This window comes from Diceros bicornis, chromosome 23 (assembly GCF_020826845.1).
Source record: "Diceros bicornis minor isolate mBicDic1 chromosome 23, mDicBic1.mat.cur, whole genome shotgun sequence".
Taxonomy (NCBI): domain Eukaryota; kingdom Metazoa; phylum Chordata; class Mammalia; order Perissodactyla; family Rhinocerotidae; genus Diceros; species Diceros bicornis.
Window position 1 is genome coordinate 484607 of NC_080762.1, and position 21324 is coordinate 505930.

At 48.4% G+C, this 21324-nt stretch overlaps 1 protein-coding gene across 5 annotated transcripts in view; it reads left to right on the plus strand.

The window, feature by feature from the left end:
- The window catches only part of NHSL1 (NHS like 1), a 120635-nt gene extending 99311 nt beyond the window's left edge, over positions 1–21324 (plus strand). For 4 of the 5 annotated variants that reach the window (XM_058566178.1, XM_058566180.1, XM_058566181.1 and 1 more), the window contains exons 4-8: positions 1086–1278; positions 5700–5831; positions 11043–13949; positions 14402–14534; positions 18611–21324. In XM_058566178.1, coding sequence (XP_058422161.1) covers positions 1086–1278; positions 5700–5831; positions 11043–13949; positions 14402–14534; positions 18611–19346 — 4101 coding nt within the window. In that variant the 3' untranslated portion in view covers positions 19347–21324. The remainder of the gene's footprint in view (positions 1–1085; positions 1279–5699; positions 5832–11042; positions 13950–14401; positions 14535–18610) is intronic. The other variant, XM_058566179.1, reaches the window with a different exon arrangement.

Genomic DNA, 21324 nt, shown 5'->3' on the forward strand with positions numbered 1-21324 from the left:
CTTTCATGGAATTCTGATAAGGCTCGGAGCAGAGCCTTAGTCAGGTTCTTATAAGTTAACAATTTTACACCGATTTTTTTCCATATAAATGGTTTCAGAAGAGCACAAATAATTGAGCAACAATAGTTCTGTCATTTTTGAAATGTTCCATCAGGTCGGAGCCTAAAGGAAATGAGATTGAGGCTAGAAGTTACTTTGAGCAAAACTAAATTTTAATAAAAATGAAAACTGATGGCCACAGCTGTGATGTTTCTCTGGGCTTGTAATGTTAAACTAAACCCGTAAGCTTTCTGACCACAGTAAATGTAGGAAAAGCAGGAAAAACTTAAAAGATTTTGTGCGTCAGCAAAACCTCCTCATGGTGTGGAGATGAAGACCTCTGTGGGGGGTGGCGCAAGTGGTTAAGTGTGCGTGCTCCGCTGTGGCGGCCCGGCGTTCGCTGGTTCAGATCCCGGGTGCGCACCGACGCACCGCTTGTTAAGCCATGCTGTGGCGGCGTCCCATATAAAGTGAAGGAAGATGGGCACGAATGTTAGCCCAGGGCCAGTCTTCCTCAGCAAAAAAAAGGAGCATTGGCATCGGATGTTAGCTCAGGGCTGGTCTTCCTCACAGGAAAAAAAAAAAAAAAAGAAGACCTCTGTGAATCATATATACTGTGGGTCATGCTCAGGATGATGAGTAGGTTTCTTGCAAACCATTGCTTCTGTTCCTAAATGTGACCAATTCTTTTGACTTCCTTCAAATCAGTTTAAATTAAAAAAAAAGGGGAGGTCAGGCCCGGTGGCGCGAGCAGTTAAGTGCGGGTACTCCACTGCGGCAGCCCGGGGTTCCCTGGTTCGGATCCTTGGCGCGCACCAACGCACCACTTGGCAAGCCATGCTGTGGTGGCGTCCCATATAGAGTGGAGGAAGATGGGCACAGATGTTAGCCCAGGGCCAGTCTTCCTCAGCAAAAAGAGGAGGATTGGCAGATGTTAGCTCAGGGCTGATCTTCCTCACAAAAAAAAAAAAAAAAGAAATGCATTTTTAAATGTTTCTGCCAGCTGTTTACACGCTATGGCTTCTTCTTACTTTTTCCCCCTGCAGGGTTCCATCTCTTCGTCGGAAGAGGAAAGACTTATTTCCATCAGGAGACCTAAGACGCCAACCTCAAGTGACTTCTCCGACCTTAATACTCAAACCAACGGGGCCAAGTCACTTCCCTTGCCGACGCCGGAAGAAAAGACGCGGCAGCAGGCCCAGGCGGTCCAGGCGGACGTGGTTCCCATCAACATCACGGGTATGCGTCCTGTGCAGACCGTTCCCGGGGCTCGGGAGGGCGACATGGCTTCTTGTCTGTTGTGTGCTCTTAGCGTTTCATGTATTCACCAGAGGTCAGGAGCTGTGGCCTGGCATCTGGCTCTGTTCAGTGAAGGGAATGTTAACATGTGTATGTATGTGCACGTAGATATCTGTCACTCTGGATTACAAGCCTGTGTCACCACAGGTTGATGTCAAAGAGCTCAGTGGTCCAGCCAGTCATCTAAAGTGTGTCTTTCTTAAATGAATTGCTTTTAAAAAATATTTTGGTTATATGGGAACATCTTCTAAGTGTGATCCTGGGTAAGAAAAAATTATTTTCCCTTCTAAAGGGCTATTTTAAGTAATATTTATAGAAGTGAAGAAATAACAGTTTTGTAAATTTCCAAATGATAGATTTTCTTACCTTCTTGTTTTCTCAAGTAGAAAAGGGGGAAAATTACTTGAAATAAAAATATCGAGTGAATTAACAATAACTATAAAATATATTTTAAAAAAGAAATAGGATGGTAAAATTATATTTTTGTGTCTATAATTTGAATTCTGCAGTCTTCAAATAAAAATCTGTTCCTTCTGAATATAAAATTTTTAGAACATTAAGCTGGAGTATGAATGTTAATTGCCAAATGTGAAATTTGAGTTTTTTGAGAAATATTATACTCAGTTTTTAATCATCTGTGACAATTAAGGTGACAAATAACAGGGTAGGTAAAGCTCCAGGACGGTATTTCACAAACCTCGGGGGGCTGTGAAGAGTCCGGAGTCTTCCTGCCTCATCAGGTCCACACCAGCAGAGCGTGGGTCAGCTGTACAGAACAGATGTGTGTTCAAGAGAAACAGATTACCCATAGTCATCGCTGATAATCAGTCCATGCAAAGCATGGCCCAGGGGCCAGGACCTGAAAAAATCAGGTGACCAATCAGGATGAGTTTTCATAAGAAACTAGGATGAACCCCTAGCACCCTGGCTGTGTCTGAGGCTACAGCTGTTAGCAAGATTGTGGCCATGGCAGTGGTGCACTTGTCAGGGACTAGAACATTTCAATAGTTATTGAAGAATTTTTAAAAACATTACAAGGTGATTAAAAAATACATTTAGAACTCTATTTTGAATTCCAGAGAAATTTAATAGACAAGTGCATGAATTACTTTAAATTCCATGTGCATTTTTCCACATTTATTGTATATAAGCCTTAAAGGAATAGCATGGCATTTTATCCCATTTTCTTTGCAAATGACATTGTAGATCTTTCTTTTCTTTTTTTTTTAATAATTTTTTATTTATTTATTTTTTTTCCCCCAAAGCCCCAGTAGATAGTTGTATGTCATAGTGGCACATTCTTCTAGTTGCTGTATGTGGGACGCGGTCTCAGCATGGCCGGAGAAGTGGTGCGTCGGTGCGAACCCGGGATGCGAACCTGGGCCGCCAGCAGTGGAGCGCACGCACTTAACTGCTAAGCCATGGGGCCGGCCCTGTAGATCTTTCTGAGTGTGATTCACATAGATCATAATTTTTAAAGATTGTTTTTATAAGTAGCTATGTTTCAGAACAAAGTATAATGTTTATTGCTCAATGAAATACCTGGGTGCATATTTTCTGTAAGAAAACACATTACATTATTTGATTGATTAAAGATAGCAGAAATGTAATTACATTATATATGATTAAAGGCTGCAGAAATAATATTATAAGATAAGATGATTATGCTATGACATATGACAGTCGTTAATGGAATTAGGATAAAATGCATTATTGTGAGATTAGGAAATTTAAAACAGAGTAACTAGAGTTTCAGGAATAAAGAATTATTTGCAATGAAAATAGAAATTGTCACAACAGTAGACAGTGTCACAACAGTGGACAGTGTCACAACAGTGGACACTCACAACAGTCGACAGTGTCACAACAGTGGACAGTGTCATTGCTTTGAGCTTTCATTCGCCCATTTGGTGACTAAGTGGATATGAAGTACATAGAATTTAAAAGGAGGCCTTCAGAATGCCACACAGGAAAGATGAGTGACAGTAAAGAAATGAGCAATATGAGTTATGTCAAAATGCAATTTACTTTTAATTGACTGATTAGTATTTTCAGAAATGCAAAAATTAAATATAACACCTAATTATTGATCCATTTTCTGGATCCATGTGTTCACATACACACACATATATTTCATAAAGAGAGTGGTTTTTCTGATATCCTGGTATAAAGAAGCATTAAATTAAAAATGTTCACTTTCAGTGGTTAAATAGACACAAGTTATATAGCTTCCTGTTCTTTAAATTATATATTTCTAAAGACCTAGACGACTAGGGATAAAAATGTAGCTTCCTGTAGGGACTTATCACGTGCTCATTTATTTGGGTGAACATTGACTCTCTAGCTTTTCAATAAGCTTCAGCAGGGGAGAAAATGCCAATAAATACATTATTTCAAACCCAGAGTGAAGCCTGCCAGGCATGTAGGTGGAACTTTAGCACAAAGAGCTACCGGTTTGTAAATCGACTTAATCCCTTTAGTCCTTGTCCCGTGGGGACCCATCATGTTCTAAGAATTGCAGAGAAGAACTTGTCTAAAATGGAATGCGTGTATGAGTGCGTTCCGTGACCCGCCACGTGGGGTAACAGCTCTACCACCCGGAAGACGGACAGCGGGTCAACGCACTTGGTCCCACAGACGGGCCTTGTGCTGCTGTCTGAGCGACCAAGTTCGTTTCTGAGTAGTAACCATGACTGACTAACGCCCTTTTTCAGTGAAAGGGAATGATTCAGCTCCTCTCCATTCAACAGGTCCTTACTGAATTCCTACTTTGTGTTGGGCATTGAGCTGAATGCCACAGGGGATGCTACGGTACATGAGTTCTGGTCCCTTCCCTCGAGAAGTGTGTAGTCCCGAAGGGGACAGTCCTTCTAGGTCAGGAGAGCTTGGCACCTTTAATGGTGTGTGTCTTAGATGTCTGTCCTCACTGGTCGTTTCCCAGTTTCCTAGGAGCTTGAGTGGTTTATCTTTTGTTTTTGTTTAGGAAGCAAACTGGAGACTGAATGCAACTGTCTGTTAATGTTTTGTCCATTCTTAATGCCTTGATTCAAGGACATTTTGTTCCTCTGCTGTAGGGAACTGTTGGATCATTGAAGTCATGACTGACCCCTTACAGGCACCATATGTGCTATCACACATAGTGACCCATTTCTCCCCGTGATGGACCTTCTGGTGTTTCAGGGTCTTTTCTCAACCATTTCTGGTTTTCTTCATTTGGAACACAGTTGCAAGCATTTTCAAGTTTGCTAGCATCTGTTGCAGTTTGTTGCTTAGCAGGTGAAATGATCATTCAGATCTTCTGTCCTCTGTTTTGATTAGATAAGGTTCTATTCACAATTTATTCCTGTTAAAATAGAAGGTACATTGCTCATAGCATACTCACTTTTTAATGTGTGTCAACATTGCTAGAAAGAGTGAATGTTTTTATACTTTTCTTACAACAGAAGAATGACGGAAGTATATAAGTTTTGTGTGTGTGTATATATATTTTAAATCTCTTTTTGAGAAGAATAACCATTTAACAAGGAAAATGCTATAAAACTTGACACTGCCAGATAATTTAAAGCAGACCAATTAATATCTGATACTTTATTATTTTATGGTTTCCCATGGTGTTAATCACACAAAAGTTACACTCGAGAAAGAAAAACAGTCTCATGGGTGTGGCATTCTGGGTTTGATTACAACATTCCCCGAAATGTCTGAATGAAGATCAACTTCAGAAAGTGACTGTGAAACAGAGAAGCAGTTCACTTTAACAAGCTGTGCTCCTGGGTCTCATTGTGATGAAAGTACTTTATCATTATAAGGCTCTTTATTTTCATTATAATTGTATCTCACACCATAGCAATTACCACAGTCTGTCCAAATTGTCAGCCTCCTCTACTGAATGAAAAAGCTCTTCATCTAAGAATTCTGATTTTTTTTGTTTCATCACATGAGACCAGAAATGATATTGGTCTCGGGAGTTGACCGAATGGCGTCACCACGTGAACGCTGATGTGGAGAGTGGTTTCGGTGACCAGAGGGCCTGTGTGAAATGCTTCCAGAATGGTCCACCGTTTAATAGCACACTCACTCTTCCATGTGTTACTAACAAGTTTGCATTTGCCACTCCGCTCATTTGACAATGAGAGGAGGGTGCCTCCTTCGGAAGGACACACACACAACTTGGGAAGGAGCCTTATGATGAAAATGTGCTCTCCTGCCTTTTTTCCCTTCAGCATTCATTCATCATGTGACTGGCTAACATCATGATTAATACCTTCTTATCATTTTACAACAAGCTTCTGGAAGAACGTGCATGGTGTCCGCTTGCTGGGAATAACATGGCTTTGCTTGTTCTACTTGCTCCACATTAGGGGAGAATTTCGATCGCCAGGCCAGCCTTCGGCGGTCTCTAATTTACACAGACACTCTGGTAAGACGACCGAAGAAAGTCAAAAGGAGAAAGACTATTGCAGGAGTCCCTGACAGCGTACAGAAGGAGCTAGGTATGGCTCACCAGAATTGTGTTCTGTTGCCCTCGTTGCTGCTCAGCATTCCTGTGCTCACCCCCGCTGTGTGCTCGTGAAATTGATACGTTCTGACAGCCCGAATGAGGCGTTGGGTGCAAACCTTGACACCCATGCAGGTTTACTGAATTCTGCTGAGAAGGTAAGAGGAAGAGCTTATGTGAAAACTATTAACTGGGATGATAGACATTTACAGTGATGTCATCATCTCTGTGCACCGTGAACATGGGGTATTTCCACAACTAAATTTACTTTTAATTTAGATCTTAAGTTTTCATAAAACTGAAAACTTATTCTAGGACTTCAAATTATGCACATGGACTTCATTAGTTATACTGACAATATTGGTGGCATTTTGTCATCAAAGAGACAGCAGTGTGGGATAATTAGTAAATACCAGTACAAGAGAAAATAGTCATTTATGTTGCATAGTGCCTTAATGGTACTTCCGTGAAACAATTTCATGGCTTCTTGATTTGGTATTTTTCAACCTGTGATAAAAACAGAAAACAGAACATTTTCTTTGGCTGGAGGAGAGGGTGTTTACTTCATTATTCACTTATCCATTTTGTTTCTGCTTATCTTTGTGTCTGCTTTACGTAATCCTTCCATTCTCCTCTCTCTGTATTCACATCCTCTCCTGGTTCAATGGGGCCCATCAGAAATGTCTGCAGAGGCCGCAGAATCTAGAGGGTGGGGAGCAGGGCCCCCTGTGCGAGGCTGCTCATATCTGAGTCGAGCTCTGCCACTTGCTCTCTGGATCTCCCTGGTCACTTCACCCCCGAATCTCCTTCCTCGTTCCAAAAATGAGGTTGGTGATGTTGACAGAACCTCTCTCGTAGGGTGGTTCGAGGGTCTAATGAATTTGTGCTGGTGAAGCTGTGGTGCCTGGCGCCCCTGTGAACACAGCAGCTGCCGTTGCAGTTACTGTAGAGGACTCGTTACTACCTGGCGGGAAACATGCCCCTTTCTCTTGGGCCGCCCTGTGGAGTTAATTCCTGACGGGTACTTCCATCTGGTGTTTTCACTTGTGTTTCCTACTGAAAGTTACACTCTGGAAACTCAGAACATGGTTTCTGACTCGCCTCTTGGTCTTCTGGTCACAGTGAGTTCATCCTCGCATTCAGACACGATCCTTCCTCTCTGAGGAAGCACTGCAGACGCTGTGCCTCTGTTTCCTGGCCCCTCTTATCTGCCTCATGTCGGGAGGGGAGCTCACCCTTCTTTCCTTGGCACCTTCTCTCACTGCCATCCAGTTCTGCACTGGTGTGCTCTCCCTCCCGGGCTGTGGCGGCCGTGGGATGGAGGAGCAGTGCTTGGCCTCACCCCGTAGCTCCAGGGAGAGGGCAGACGGGCTCCTCTTAGCCAGCAGCATAGGGGCTCCTTACAAACAAGGGCTCGGTTGCGTCCCCAGGATTCACAAAGTCTGCCTCTGGCTCATGCCTGCGCCTACCCTTGATGTAGTGGTCCATCCTCCTGTATCCTGTGCTTTCAGACTCTTTTCCTCCTTTAGGTGACAGCTAATTAATTTGAGAAATTAATATGTTCTCGGATGTTCAGTAGATGCCTAAGGGGCTAATTCCTTACAGCACTCAGATAACATTTATATTTTAACTGATCTTTTAGAAGATGTACCTTGACCAAAGGAGTGACTTTAAAGGTAGGCCCTTTATAAGATAACGAGGTGACGTTTCAAGAGAGGCTACATTTTAAGTGGCTCTCCAACCAAAATAGGTAGGTTTTGGATGACTTTGTGTAAAGAGTATAAGAATAATTTGGCCCAGATAAAGATATACATACACATAAGTGTTCAGTGTGAATTATGTATCTATCTGTCTGTAATATGATTTCTAGAACCTCAGCATTATGAACTTTTATCACTTTTATTACTGAACCAACCAGTATGGAGCCAATAACCCAGTGGCCTCTTTGACCTTACCGGAATGATCCGACCAGCTGGGTAAATCATGTCTCCTGTAATTTTAATATTTTTAAGATCAGCAATTGAGTCCCTGGCGCCCACGTTCATTTCTCTTTTGCACGTAATGTAGAAACACCCCTGATGCAGGAGGAAAAAAGGCAGCTCTGCCCACGTCATCTGCGTGGTGATTGTTGCCATGGCGTGAGGCTGACGTCACTGCCTTGATGTCTAGGACGTGACCTGGGTCACAGCTGGGGGTCACCGGAGAAGGCTGTATCTAAGTTAGAGCTAGTTAAAAAAAAACACAGTTAGACAGCAGCTCTAGTCTAGGGATGGGCAGGTTGGCCGGACTGGTGGGTGGAGGAGGGAAATGACTCTTGAACACGGTAATACTGAGCACAAAGTCGGATCACAGCTTTCTCTCTTCACCTCATGACCTCTGGCTGACCTTGCCCTTCCTCCCCATAGGGTGTACATACACAGTGTCTGGTTTGAAAGCTCTGTGCTACCTGACGAATGACCATCAAAAACAGATACTTCCTATTTCTTTAAAAATTAGTCTCCTAGATTTACAGCATAGGGAAGTATGGCTGAGTCAAACAAATTAGATTAAAAAAGGAAATGATTATCTGAGGAAAGACAGTCACTGGGGAGGGGCACTGTGTCCACGAGACTCTGCCCACATAACCAGAGATGCCTCTGGAATTGGACAGTTGTATTGTGCTTAGTTATGTACACTTTTTACTTCAAAATCCATAAATAGCAGACTCGAGAAACTAGCCGATATACAGTGCTTTAAAGTCAAGGAATGATGTTTACTCTTTAAAGTACATTTATGGCTTATAATTTGTTGCTTTTCATTTAAATGAATCAGGCAAAATTTCTCACTTTTTCTTTACTCTTATTATCTTAAACGTACATAGAAATGTATTTGAACAGCCTGTTACGAGGCTTCGTCTTTAGAATCAGACTGTTTTGCGGGTCTGTAATTATATTGGCTGCTGCATAGTTTGGATCCTCCTGGAACTTATCCCTATATGTGCTCCCCAAGCAGAAAAAGCCTCACTTAAAGGAATCCCCTTCTGAATAATCTTTGATAGTTTGTACTAAGAACATTACTGAAGACCTGACAAAACTTTTAAAAAATTTATATACTAAACCTTAAATAAACTAACTTGTAGATTTCTATCATCTTTGATTATGTATATTTTTTATAAATTGGTCAAACCTTGTAGTATTATATCATAAGTCAAAGAAAAAATATACATAATTATTTCTTTACATTTTATTTGAAAATCAGATAAATCCCATCAGGATTTTTAGCAGCACTGAGAGGTCCACAGCTGTTTGAATTCTCCTTTTGTTGTCTGTTTTTGTTACTTAACTCTAGTTAAGGGAGCATCCATCTGTCTCCCATAACGTGGTGACACATTTTGTACTGTGAAGATAGTGGAGGACCTGTTTTGGGAATAGAGTTTTGGTGGTCCCTGTGATAAATATCTGAACTGTTTTTCATATGTTTTTAAAAGTCTTTAGGAGAACATTGTTATTTCAATAAGAAAGTTGTACTCAGCTGTAGATGGTAAAGAAACGGCCGTGCTCCCATTTTCAGAAGCTTAGAGTAGCTTCACGTTCAAAACTGCTAACTGAAATAATCAGGACTTTGTTAATGGCCCTTAAAAGTTAAAACCTACCACTGACTCCAGGCAAAAACGACTACAATTTTGAAAGAAAAAGATATTAAAACTCATTGAAGGGAATAAGGTATCTTGAATGTTTGGAACAGGCGCGGCCATACAGGTCAACCTCCCACCTCCTAAAATACCAAGTGGCAAACACGTGCATCTTTTGTTTTCTTTCCTCCAAGTGGTCTTTCTTCTGCTCCTGCCCTGTTGCCCACTTCCCTCTCTCTGAGGGAGCGCCTCATGTGCACACGTGAGTGAGTGTACTTGGCCAAGGGTGGGGGAGGAAACAGATCCTTTCTGCTAAAGACACGAGTATGAACATGACTCTCTATCATCCCAGTGGAGGAAGGGGCTGTAGGCTTTATTCCTCACAGGACGATGCGTCCTTTGTGGCTGACACAGAACAGTTCTGCCATTTTAGGAAGACCCTCTGCTGTCTGGATGAGCAAAAGGCTTTATGTCCAGACAGGGACAGGTGGCATGCATGGGTTAATTTACGTGGGGTCAGGCGGAGTTCCAGGAATCCCATCCCCACGAGGGTCCCTGCCCAGGGGAACAGCGATGCTGGGGCTCAGCTAACGTGGCTCAGCGAAGCCCAGGCTTGAGACTTTTTCAGGTCCTTGTTGGATAATGACGTAGAGAGAACTGTGATTTTGCTACTATTTTTCAAGATGTAATTTGTCCTCATGATCACTATGCACAGGTTGATTTTTCCCTGTACACGTTGGGTAAGTTCTTGGCTTCATGATTTTATTCAAGGCCTCTGTTTTTTCTTAGGTAGCTTGAAATCTGTCTACACTTAAGGTTTTTCCTCGTCCACTTCTCCCTGTTTGGCCTTCCTCATGCCTTTTTTTTTTTTTTTTAAACCATACTACTCTCTGTTTGGCTGTAAAGCTCCAAGAAATGAGTAACCCTCATCTGAGGAAATGTTCCCTGGATCAGTTCCTGCTTTCTCCCACCAGAACTCGACAGATTGCTACTGAGTTTTGAATGTCACTGACAGACGATAATGGCGTAAGATGGATAATGAAATGTTTGAAACACAGATGGGCCTGTAAATTGTTTTTCTTAGGATTTCCTTCTGACATAGAAAATAAGTGTGATTAGCACTGTTTTACACCAGTGTCCCTCATAGATGGCCTCTCTGTGGCCCTGTTGTTGCCACTCCGTCATCTGTCCTAGGAACGACGGTCACTGCTCAACAGATGCTCTGTGCACTCACCTGGTGGGTGACAAGCTTCCTTGAAATCTCCTGAAAGGAGGTTATTTGAAAAGTAAATCTTCCACAGAGCACTCATCCTTGGTCTCAAAGGGAGCACCTAGGAATTGCCGGTGCAGCATTTAATCTGTGGGAGGAGCTGGAGTTCAAATCCAGAGAAGTGCATGAAATTCATAATAAGGTTTTACGTTAGCAGCTGTCAGTAACTATTGAAACTCTCAGGTGCCTACAGGAGAAAAGAAACTAGATCAGATAGAAATTTTTTTAAAGTACAGCAGAGTCAGAAGGGGGTGTGGGTACAGGTGATGAACTAAGACAGTTGTTTTTATTTTTAGGTAACAAGACTCTTTCTGCTTTACCTCCAGCATTAGGCACTGGCCAAGATGATGGTGGTGGTCCCTCAGTGTACACCTCGGACCACTACTCTTCACTGGGACGGCTTGGCAGCTATGGGTCTGCTGGGCAGCGCTCAGAAACCAGGGACTCCAGCTGTCAGACCGAGGAGGTGCGAGTCGTCCCGCCGTCAATGAGAAGAATCCGGGCGCAGAAGGGGCAGGGCATTGCTGCGCAGATGGGTCACTTCTCCGGCTCCTCGGGGAACATGTCTGTGCTGAGCGATTCTGCGGGCATAGTGTTCCCTTCTCGCCTCCACCACGAGGCAGGTTTCCGCAGCCTGCCACGCTGCGCAGCCAGGGCGAGCGCGCAGTCCCTGGAGCCGAGGCTGGGGGCCCTGGGCCCTGCAGACAGCCTGGATGGCGCTTTCCCCTACGAGAGGGATGACCCGCAGGTAGAGGGAAACTCAGGACATTTAGGAGGCGCCTCAAGGACTGGGACACTTCTGAGGCCCAGATCGCAGGAGCTGAGGCACTTCGAGGGAGAAAACCTAACCAGCCCGGCGTGCGTGGTGTCTCCCCACGCGGCCTACTCCACCAGCATCATCCCCAACGCCACGCTCTCCTGCTCCTCGGAGGTCATCGTTATTCACGCCGTGCCGTGCTCAGGGCCGCTGGACAGCAGAAGTACCAGCTCCTCCCACACGAAGATAAAATCCAGGGACCGCCTCCTCTCCAGGCGCGCTGGTCAAGATGACCGTCGATCTCCCAGTGGCAGCTGGAATGAGGGTCACTCCTCTCTCTTACAGGCCTTAGGCCCCCATTCCCCCAGTGCAGCCACACTGCTGTCCCTCTGTGACTCTGCGGTCTCTCTAAAGACCCCGGCACATCTGGAGAACGGGTCCCCCGGCGCGGCCTTCAGCTGTAGAAACAAGCTGGGCTTCCCAGCGCTCCCTCAGGATGCGGACGGCGGGAGCGAGCCCAGTTATTCCGGAGGCCGGGGGCCCGGCGGCGCAGAGCCCTGGGAATGCAGCGCCACCGGGAAGCCAGGGGCGGCCACTCCTGGTTACTCCAGTCCCGTCAGTAACCTGAGCAGCTGCAGTCTGGACCAAACGTCGAACAAAGATGATGCCGGGTCCCTGTATTTGGGGGACCACGATGGCTACTACGCATCCGTATACCCCGACTCTGGACGCGGACCTGTGGATCTCTGCAGCAGCGGCGACAGCTTTGGGAACCCCAGGCACAGCGTGGTCAATGTTTTCGATGAGAGAGCTCAGAAGAGCCAAGGGAACCGGTCCCATTACCACGACAAGTCCCTTTCGCGAAGCATCTCTTTGAAGAAGGCGAAGAAGCCTCCCCTGCCGCCGTCGCGGACGGATTCTCTGCGCAGGATGCCCAGGAAGGGCGCCCCGGGACCCGGGCAGGCGCTGAACGGGGGCCCGAGGGCCTCGCCCCCGCACGCGCTGCGGCTGGACCTCGGGGGCGCGGGCGGCAGCTCGTCCTCCCAGAGCCCCTGCAGCGACGCAGACGAGCCGTGGCTGCCACGTTCCCGCAGCCAGAGCACGGTCAGCGCGGGCAGCAGCGGGGCCTCGGCCACCACGCCCACCGCCTCCTCCCTGTGCGGGGCCGTGCACAGCGACACGAGCAGCAGTAGGTCCGAGGGCGCAGAGCCCTGGCCTCAGTGTGCGGACGGCCCCGGCTCGCACGGGGACGCGGGGGCCGGGGGCGCGCCGGCGGGGGGCGCGCGGGGATGGCCTGTGCACGGGGGTTGCGGGGCCGCCGGGGCTGGGTGCTCGGTCACGGCGGGGAGCCCGGCACGCAGGGTAACCTCACCGTCCAGCGGGTACTCCAGCCAGTCCAACACGCCCCCCGCACTCACCCCAGTGCCCGCGCTCCTCAAGGCCAAGGCCAAGCCCAGGGTCCCCGAGAGGAAGTCCTCCCTGGTTTCCTCGGGGTCCTTGTCCGCGTCCTCCACATCCCTCTCCTCCAGCACCTCGGCGGACGGGGGTGGGAGCGCAAGGACGCCGGCCTCCGCACCTCCTTTTCCCCCTCCGCCCTTCCCCCCTCCGCCTCCCTTGGCGGAGACCCCCGAGGGCGCTCTTCTGCCTCAGTCCCCCTTGTTCCCCCCTCCGCCACCACACCTGCTCCCCCCTTGTCCCCCCACGGTCCCCGGCCCCCTGCTTCTGGAATCTTCTGCCCCTGCAGTGCCCCCGCCTGCCCCACCCCTGGACCCTAAGCTGCTGGAGGATGCCCGGCCTCCTTTCAGAGACTCTGGCCGGGCAGAGCCCCCGCGGGAGGCCCGCCGTCGGCCCCCGGACCCGGAGGAGGGCAGGCCGCCCCCGCTGATAACCCGGGAGGCGCTGCGCACCGTGCAGCTGCGGCCGGTGAGGACGATCCTGGGGCCCGAGGCAGCCCCGTCCTGCGGGCAGGGGCCCCGGGGAGAACTCACGCCGGCCACTCCCCAGGACCGCGGGAAGGCGCCTGCTTCCCCGAAATCCCGAAATAGCGCAAACGGGATGCAGAGCGAGAGCACACGCGCCTGCGCCCCCGGCTCGCGTTCCACTCCCGCTGGGAGCCCGGGCGGGGGCCGCGGGGACACTGGGGACCCGGGGGACCCAGGGGCTGGGCCTGGCCCCTCGCCCAGCAGGAAGCCACCCCCCATCGCCAAGAAGCCCAGGCTGGTGCTCGTGGTGCCGCCTCCGCAGAGACAGCTCCCTGCGCCCGGCTCCCCCGGGGGAGAGGCGGGGCGCTACGCGGCCGGGGCCGGGCCAGAGGAGACTGCCGCGGCGTCCGCGTCCCCGCACGCTGTGGACGCCGATGTCCCCGCGGTGCAGCCCGACGCCCGGCGGGCCCCCGAGCCGGAGGAGCCGGAGGAGCGGCGCGCAGAGGACGGAGCGGACCGCACGGGGAGCTGCTCGGCTCTGCAGGACTCGCGGCGTGAGTGCTGTCCCCTTCCCCTGTCCACACACCCCCCCCCCCCCCCCGCCGAGCGCTGACAGGTGGGCCGGCTCCCCCGAGAGCCAGCGGTGTGGGGCTTCTGTGCCCCTCGCGCTCGGGGTGCCCATTGCGTTTTATGAGATTTTCAAAATTCTAGACTTGAGGGTAGAGCTTATAGAGGAGAGAATAGAGGGATGTGGTGGCCTGCAGCAGCCGGGGTCTTCTCCTGGGGAGCCGCAGAGAAGCGTTACAGCAAGAGGAGGCTCGCGGGGGGCACTAGAGCGCAGGGGAAGAGCGGGCGCTGGCCTCGTGCCCCTCGTCCCCCTCTTTGTCAGACGCCCAGCCCCGGACCCATGCCCTCCCGGGCTCTCGGGATGGTGGGAGTCCTGGGGGGCTTGGCTGAAGACTGGGCTCAAATAGCTGTCTTGCCTTTCTCGCTTGCTTCTTCGTAGCTGGGGTGCCAGAGCCCGAGGCAGCCGGCCCTTCCTCGGAGGCTTGGGACCTCCCCAAGGAAGAGGGGAGCGATGAGGCCATGACCCCCAGCAGGCCCCGGACCACGGAGGACCTCTTCGCAGCTATTCACAGGTGTCCAGAACTGCTTTCTTGGGTTAATCTGCTTTGTGAGGCCCGTTACCAACGGCCTCTCAGCGTCTTGTTCTGTCCTGAGGTTTCTTCTGTCACCCAACTAGGATTCATTAACTCGATTGTTGGTTTTTTTTGGTGTGTTTCTATATTTTTATTTTCTCTGATTCCAGTATCTGTTTCATTTTGTTCTGATTTTTGTGGTGCTGGGGGCAGGGGCTCCATGCAGTGCCTCCTGGTGGGCACTGCGCTGGCTGGCAGAAGTGCAGCATGTCAGCCCCATGCCAGGGTGTGTGTTAGGGTGAGGGCCCCTCCAGGAGGAGGAGCACTGTGTCCTGTGGGTGGAAGGTGCACAGGCTGGTTCTACAGGACTTGTTTCCTCTTGGTGTTTTATTTTATTCTTATTATTTTTATTTTACAGAAAAATCAGGATTTTTGAGTGCAATTTCTTTGGCTACTTAAATGTTTCAATAAGAGAGTACATCTTTTTTAAGCAGAGGCGAAAGTAGCTCAGTTTGCTTCTTAGTGTGTACTGCTAGTGCCACCTACTGGTATCAGAAATTATTGGGCTTAAAAAAATGCAGAGTAAATTTTTCAAAATAACTGCCTGAACTGTTATACTTTTTATATGTGGTCACCTTGAAGAGGGAACATGATTTAGCACTAAAGTTTTATTTATTGCTTCATTTTGCTGGCTGTAAACAGCTGAGCACTGCCCCAACAGTGTTGGTGTAAAAACTGTTAGATGCTGTGTGTGCGAGTGCTCTAAACCGCCCTGCTGTGGAAGCCCTTGCTTCCTCCTGGACGTCTCTCCGCAGTGTTTTCAGACAACCTGTGGATGCCTTAGGCCACCAAGGCCTGATGTTGCCCTGAATCAAAGTCCCTTTTTCTCCTCCTTAAACAAGACATCCTATCAAATCGTTTGATTCTCTGTGAATAAGCTGTATCGGGATTGTTTTCCCGATTCTTGGAATCTAACTGAAAAGACTGTTGCACAAGCTGGAAAGCACAGTGGTGTTCCCACCTGAAACTCTTCATGTGACAGATAAACGCTGACTGAGAGGCAACCAGGCTGCGAATGGAAGTGTTTGTCAAGAATTACGTTCTTTACCTCGTGGCTCTAGGGTTGGTACAATAGCCCAGAAGACTCTAAAGACCATCCCTTTAACATGGACTGGTTTCCTTCATCTCATTAGAGATAAAAATGTAGCTAGTTATCAAATTACTTCTCAAAACAGGGAAATGAAATGCTGCATGCTTTGAAACCACCTTTAGCAGCGTTTCTGGAAGTTTACACAGATGTTTCTATGTCTAGCCATGCTGGACATGTGATCAGCACTCAATAAATATTTTCTGAATTAAAGAAACCAGTTGGAATTTAGCTGTTAGGAAATTCTTCCGACTCTCGACATCTTTCATTTAGTGTGGAGTGCACGGGGTTGCCAGCCACGCGGCCGTGTGTGTTTATACAGCAGTCCACAGAGAAGCTGTGTTGCCTGGACGTGGACTGAATACTTGGTCTCAGAAACTCAGTTGTTGTGGGGCAAATTACTATGTGCTTTTCTTACAAGTATGCCAAAGATATCTTCTGTATTTTGTTTTGGCACCCCTCTTAAGGCACTGGAACATCTGTGGTTTCTCCTATTAGAGAGTTGTGTCTGCTGCAGACGTGGAAGGAGGCTAGGCCATGTTGTTCTTTGAGGGCGTGGAATAAGCAAAGGAGAGGAGGGTACGGTTTGTAGAGAGAGCACAAGGGCATGCTGGTTTCCATTTTCACATTGATAATATGTTAACAGACATAAAATCCCACCTCAAGTCTGTGATTTTTAGGATTTTATTTTCTGTCCTTCAGCACCTAAGCTAATAATTTAAAAAGAAAGAATATCTAAATTGAAACACAGCTTTCAAAATTTATAATGCAGATTAATTCACTTCAGATTTAAAGCCAGACGGAAGATGTAGAGAGCCAGTCGAGGTGTGACGTCTTTATATTTATTGAAGTAATTAGTTTTCTAGCCAATGTTAACTGTTTCAGCACTTTTTATAGCCATCTTCTTTAGAAATACACATACAGTGTGTATATATGTGTGTGTGTGTTTACACACATATACATCCATATATGCAGAGAATTCATATGTTTAGATTTAATTCTCATTTTAGGGGGCAGCTGCTCTTGAGAAAAGCTTCATAAATTCCCATCTCCTCTCTTAGTTCTAAATCTACAGCTCAAGGCCACAGCTTCGATCAAGTGCAGCTGTGGCTTGTGCGGCTCTCAGCACACGTCACTCCTTAAACACCGAACAGAAATCACACCCCAGGCCTGGACCTGCGAGAAGCGAGTGTGCAGGGCTGCCTCGGGGCACGGCCGGCGTGAACACTGAGGGCCTTGCTGTGGCGGGGAGATGCTCCACCAGGTCCTGGTTCTTGTGTTCAGGCCGTGGCCTCGCTCTGTGGCCCTCAGTTACCTTCTCTGGGCAGACCGAGCCATCCCAAGTCTTTTCCCGCTCTGCGTCCTGAGGCGTCATTTCTGTGGCTTCTGTCAGTGGGTCACTAACTTACTCAGAGCTCTTCCCTGTTGACAACTGAGCAGGCCCATTGACCCAAAGCACCATGGACTGGGCTCTGCAGTCCAGACGGGCTGGTGCCACCCTCAGACCCCATGTTGGGTCCTTACCACCCACGGTCTTCCACTCTGGGGGCTTCTTTTTGGCCTGAAGCTGGAGAGGACCCTAGGAGCACCAAGCCCAGGACAGCCGCCGTGGGCCCCTCCTCCCCATGCCTGCCTGTGCAGGCTGCGTGACAGCAGCACTAGGCCTGACCAGGGCAGGAAGGGAGAACTGTTTCCCTAAATGACCCTGGAAGGTGTGTTAGCGCCTTCCTGACACTCGTGGCTGTTGCTGCGTCATCCTTACTGATAGACTGTGAGCCAACTACAGCTTCCCTTTCCAGGCAGGAAACAGGGTCGGGAGCTGTCTCTTGCCTAAGGTCTGTGTGGCTCCACAGGTTCTGATCTCACTGAATCCTCGAGCCTGTGAGCTGGGCGTCACCATCCTCGTTCTACAGGCGTGAGAACGAGGAGCAGCATAGATGGGTGATTTGTCCAAGGTCACTACAGTTGACAGTGCTCCGATCCAACTCTCAACCTGTGTGTGCAGATAGCATCCTCCCAGCCTTTCCCCGCTGCATGTCCTAGAACTTTATAGTTGAGAAAGAGATGCACCCACGTCTTTATGTTATTAAATGTGTCGAGTTTCCTTCCAGCAAGCCCACCTGCACTAGCTGAGAGAGCTCTCGCGTGCTGAGTTGTGAAGAGACCAGCAAGGGGCCGCTTGGCTTTCTTGTCTCTGACCCCCTGAGCAGGGGGGTCCTTAGAGACCGAGGAGGAGAAACACTCCCAGGAAACTGCACTTTCCCTGCAGGCCCCTCCTCCTTCACACTTGGCCCACACTCCTTACGTCCTCCCATCAGTGAGTCAGGAAGCAGGGTTGGTGTGACGTTCCCTCCTGTCTTCTGGAAACGTGGATTTCTATGGTGGACGTGTGGTCAGTGAGAGCCACGGAAGACTGGTTTGTGTCAGACTCCAGAATGTCAGAAGGCGAAGTGGTCGAGTTGTTCCAGAACCTGGGTGGGGGGCCTGTCTCCACGGAGCTGGCTGATCTGCGAGGCCTGCTCAAGGGCTGGCACCAAACTAGGAGAGGAAGGATGGGCTGGGCAACACCATGAGATTCTGTCAGCATCAGTCCAGCATGGGAGAGCTAAATGAAAAATGGCAGTTATTAAAAACTTGGGAAATGGTCCTCTCCAAAGTGAACTCATATGATGTCTGGGATTTGTCTCACAGTAATCCAGGAGGGTGGAGGTGAACGAGGGTGGTCGTGAGTTAATGACTCTCGTGGCCGGGCCATGGGCACGCCTGGTGACACGATGAGCCTTTGTGCACAGACTGCACAGACGTTTGGGAGTTTCCATGGTGACAGTAAGAGGTGGTGACCTGAATGTGTGGGGAGAAGCAGGGTGATATGGTGACATCCAGGGGCCCTGGGGGAATTCACCTTTATCTTAATGTCGTTAAATCTCAGATCCAAGAGGAAAGTCCTTGGCCGTAAAGATTCGGATGATGACCACTCTCGAAACCACTCCCCCTCCCCCCCAGTGACCCCCACCGGAGCTGCCCCCAGCCTGGCCTCCCCGAAGCAGGTGGGGTCAATTCAGAGGAGCATCCGCAAGAGTAGCACCAGCAGTGACAACTTCAAGGCCCTGCTGCTGAAGAAGGGCAGCCGGTCAGACGCCGGCGCCCGCATGTCCGCCGCCGAGATGCTCAAGAACACTGACCCCAGGTTCCAGCGGTCAAAGTCGGAGCCTTCGCCAGACGCGCCTGAGAGCCCATCGAGCTGCTCCCCGAGCAGGAGCAGGAGGGCCCAGGAGGAGTGGGCCAGGGGCGAAGGCCTGATGCCACGGAGCCTGTCCTTTTCGGGCCCCAGGTATGGCCGCAGCCGGACGCCGCCGTCTGCAGCCAGCAGCAGGTACAGCGTGCGGAACCGGATCCAGAGCAGCCCCATGACCGTCATCTCGGAGGGAGAAGGGGAGACCATGGAGCCTGCTGACGACAGGGCTCACTGGACCCTGGGCGCTACCAGGAGCTGTCCACTGGATGGACTGGCAGGGGACGAAGTATTTGAGGGCAGTCTGCTCCATGGCGGGGAGCCAGCCGCCTCCCTGCGGGCACAGTCTCCTGGCCCTGCGGACGAGACGGCCGGTGCAGAGGGCAGGAGTCCCTCAGAACAGTGCGCAGGTCCTCTGGGGGAAGAGAGTTAGGGGCGCGGATGTGGGTCTCCCCGGTGATGTGGGGGATGCACAGCAGGTCGCTCCACGGGGCCTGGCAGGTCCCCCCACCTGGCCCGTGGCCCCACTCAGGGTTATGTCTGGGCCCTGCAGTGAAACAAGAGGGCTCTTGAGGACTCTTGGGACTTGCCATGTGGCTTAAAAGCAGGTAGAAGCTTAACTTCTGGAAGTGCTTCCTGGGGAAGATTTTGTTTTTTGCTAAATGCTGGGTGTGTGTGTAGGGGGCTGTGTGTGTGTGCATTTTGAATGCTTTTTATGTTAAAAAAAATACACAAACAGCACGTACAGAAATAGGAGAAAGAAAGAAAGCATTAAGCTGGGTCTAGTAACGAGTCCTCTGGACTGGGTGGTGATTGCTTTACAAGTGTCACATCTGTGGCGTCGGTGAGTTCCAGAGGGGAGAGACCGTTACTTCTGAGCAGGGGTGGTGGGTGTGCTGGTCTGAGCGCACGGACACATGGGCACACACACAGGCATGCTCTGTGGCTCGGGGGGGCCGTGTCCTGGTTCACCCAGAAAGCTGGAAAACGGCTAAGTGACCCATTGGTTCAGGTACTTTTTTCTGGGGAAAAAAGGCTTTGTTTCTTTTTTGTAAAAATGAAACACAGTGGAAGTGTCCATGCTGTAACATGGAGCCTGCTGCAGTGCAGCCACAGACACACATCTTTCAGCCTGATTTTTAGAAATGTGGGTGATTTTTTAATGACTTCCTCCTTGAGCAGCAGCTGAGACCTTTGAGAGCTGGAGTGACGGGGCGCACATGGAGAGAGGAGGGGGCAGCGGGGTGAGGGACATGCTGCTGGAATGTGTTTCCTGCTTATTAAATAAAGTTATTTTTCAGGATTAAATTTAAAAACTTGCACTACAGAACTGTGGGTGGGGCTTTTCCTTTTACAACTGTTTTTTACCAGAGTTTAAACTTCCATTTGGCAATTTCTTATCACTTGAAGTGTCAGCATTTGTTAACTTTTGGATATCCTTCTGGTCACACCAAAGAAAAACGGCTGTTTTTTCTAGAATTCCCTACGGTTTCATGTCCTCATTTAGAAAGGTTTATCAAGATCTATTATATGTTATCTTACTTTGAAGAAAATGCTGAATAGCTCTTGTTAGTCAAATAAACTGATGAAAATTGTCAGGGCCTGGCTATTAATTAGCCCTGGGAAATGGGTTTTTAGATTAAAAAGATTTTTTGCCTCATTTGGTTTGTGCATTTTTATATTTTTTATAAATAATTGAGCTGGCTACTTACCTTCTAATCTTCTCCAGTTAGAATTTTAACACTTGTAGACAGGGGAGAAGAGTGTGTCGAGTATTTATTTTTATGTCGTATTCTTTTGGCCCCTTCCCCCATCCCTCCCTCCCGGATGCCATGTACATAGGCCCCTTGATTTCTTTAAATAAAACAGAGTCTTGTCTCCTTCATTAGAAGGACCTAAGATGACAACACTGAGATTCTTGGCCTAAATACCATGCAGCTGCCAATTGTCATCTTTTTTGGTATGAAAATATCATTTTATTATTTATCTAATAAAACTATAGATACCCATTTTGTTCCTGTCTTTGAGACAAAAACAAACCTGAGGAATTTAGGCTCCTTCCCTTCTCTGAAGAAAACAGATCACTTCTTTTCATACAAGCAGATCAAGACCTGACATCTGGCCAAGGGCAAAAGGCCTTTTTAGCAACATGGTGCACAAGGGTCTTTTCTTCTAAACTTGAGAAAAGTGGTGTTGGCGTTTGAATTCGCAGTCTTCTCATAACTACCTAAGAAAGATTAGAATGTACGTGGATATCAGAAAACTTTAATATATAAATCATTTATGTTGAAGGTAAGATAAGCAACATCAAAACTAATTATAAAACTATAAAAATCCCCGTTTTTAAAGGAAAAAATATATTAGGTTTTTAAATTTGCTTTGAATAAAACAACTGTAAAGTAAATATTTGA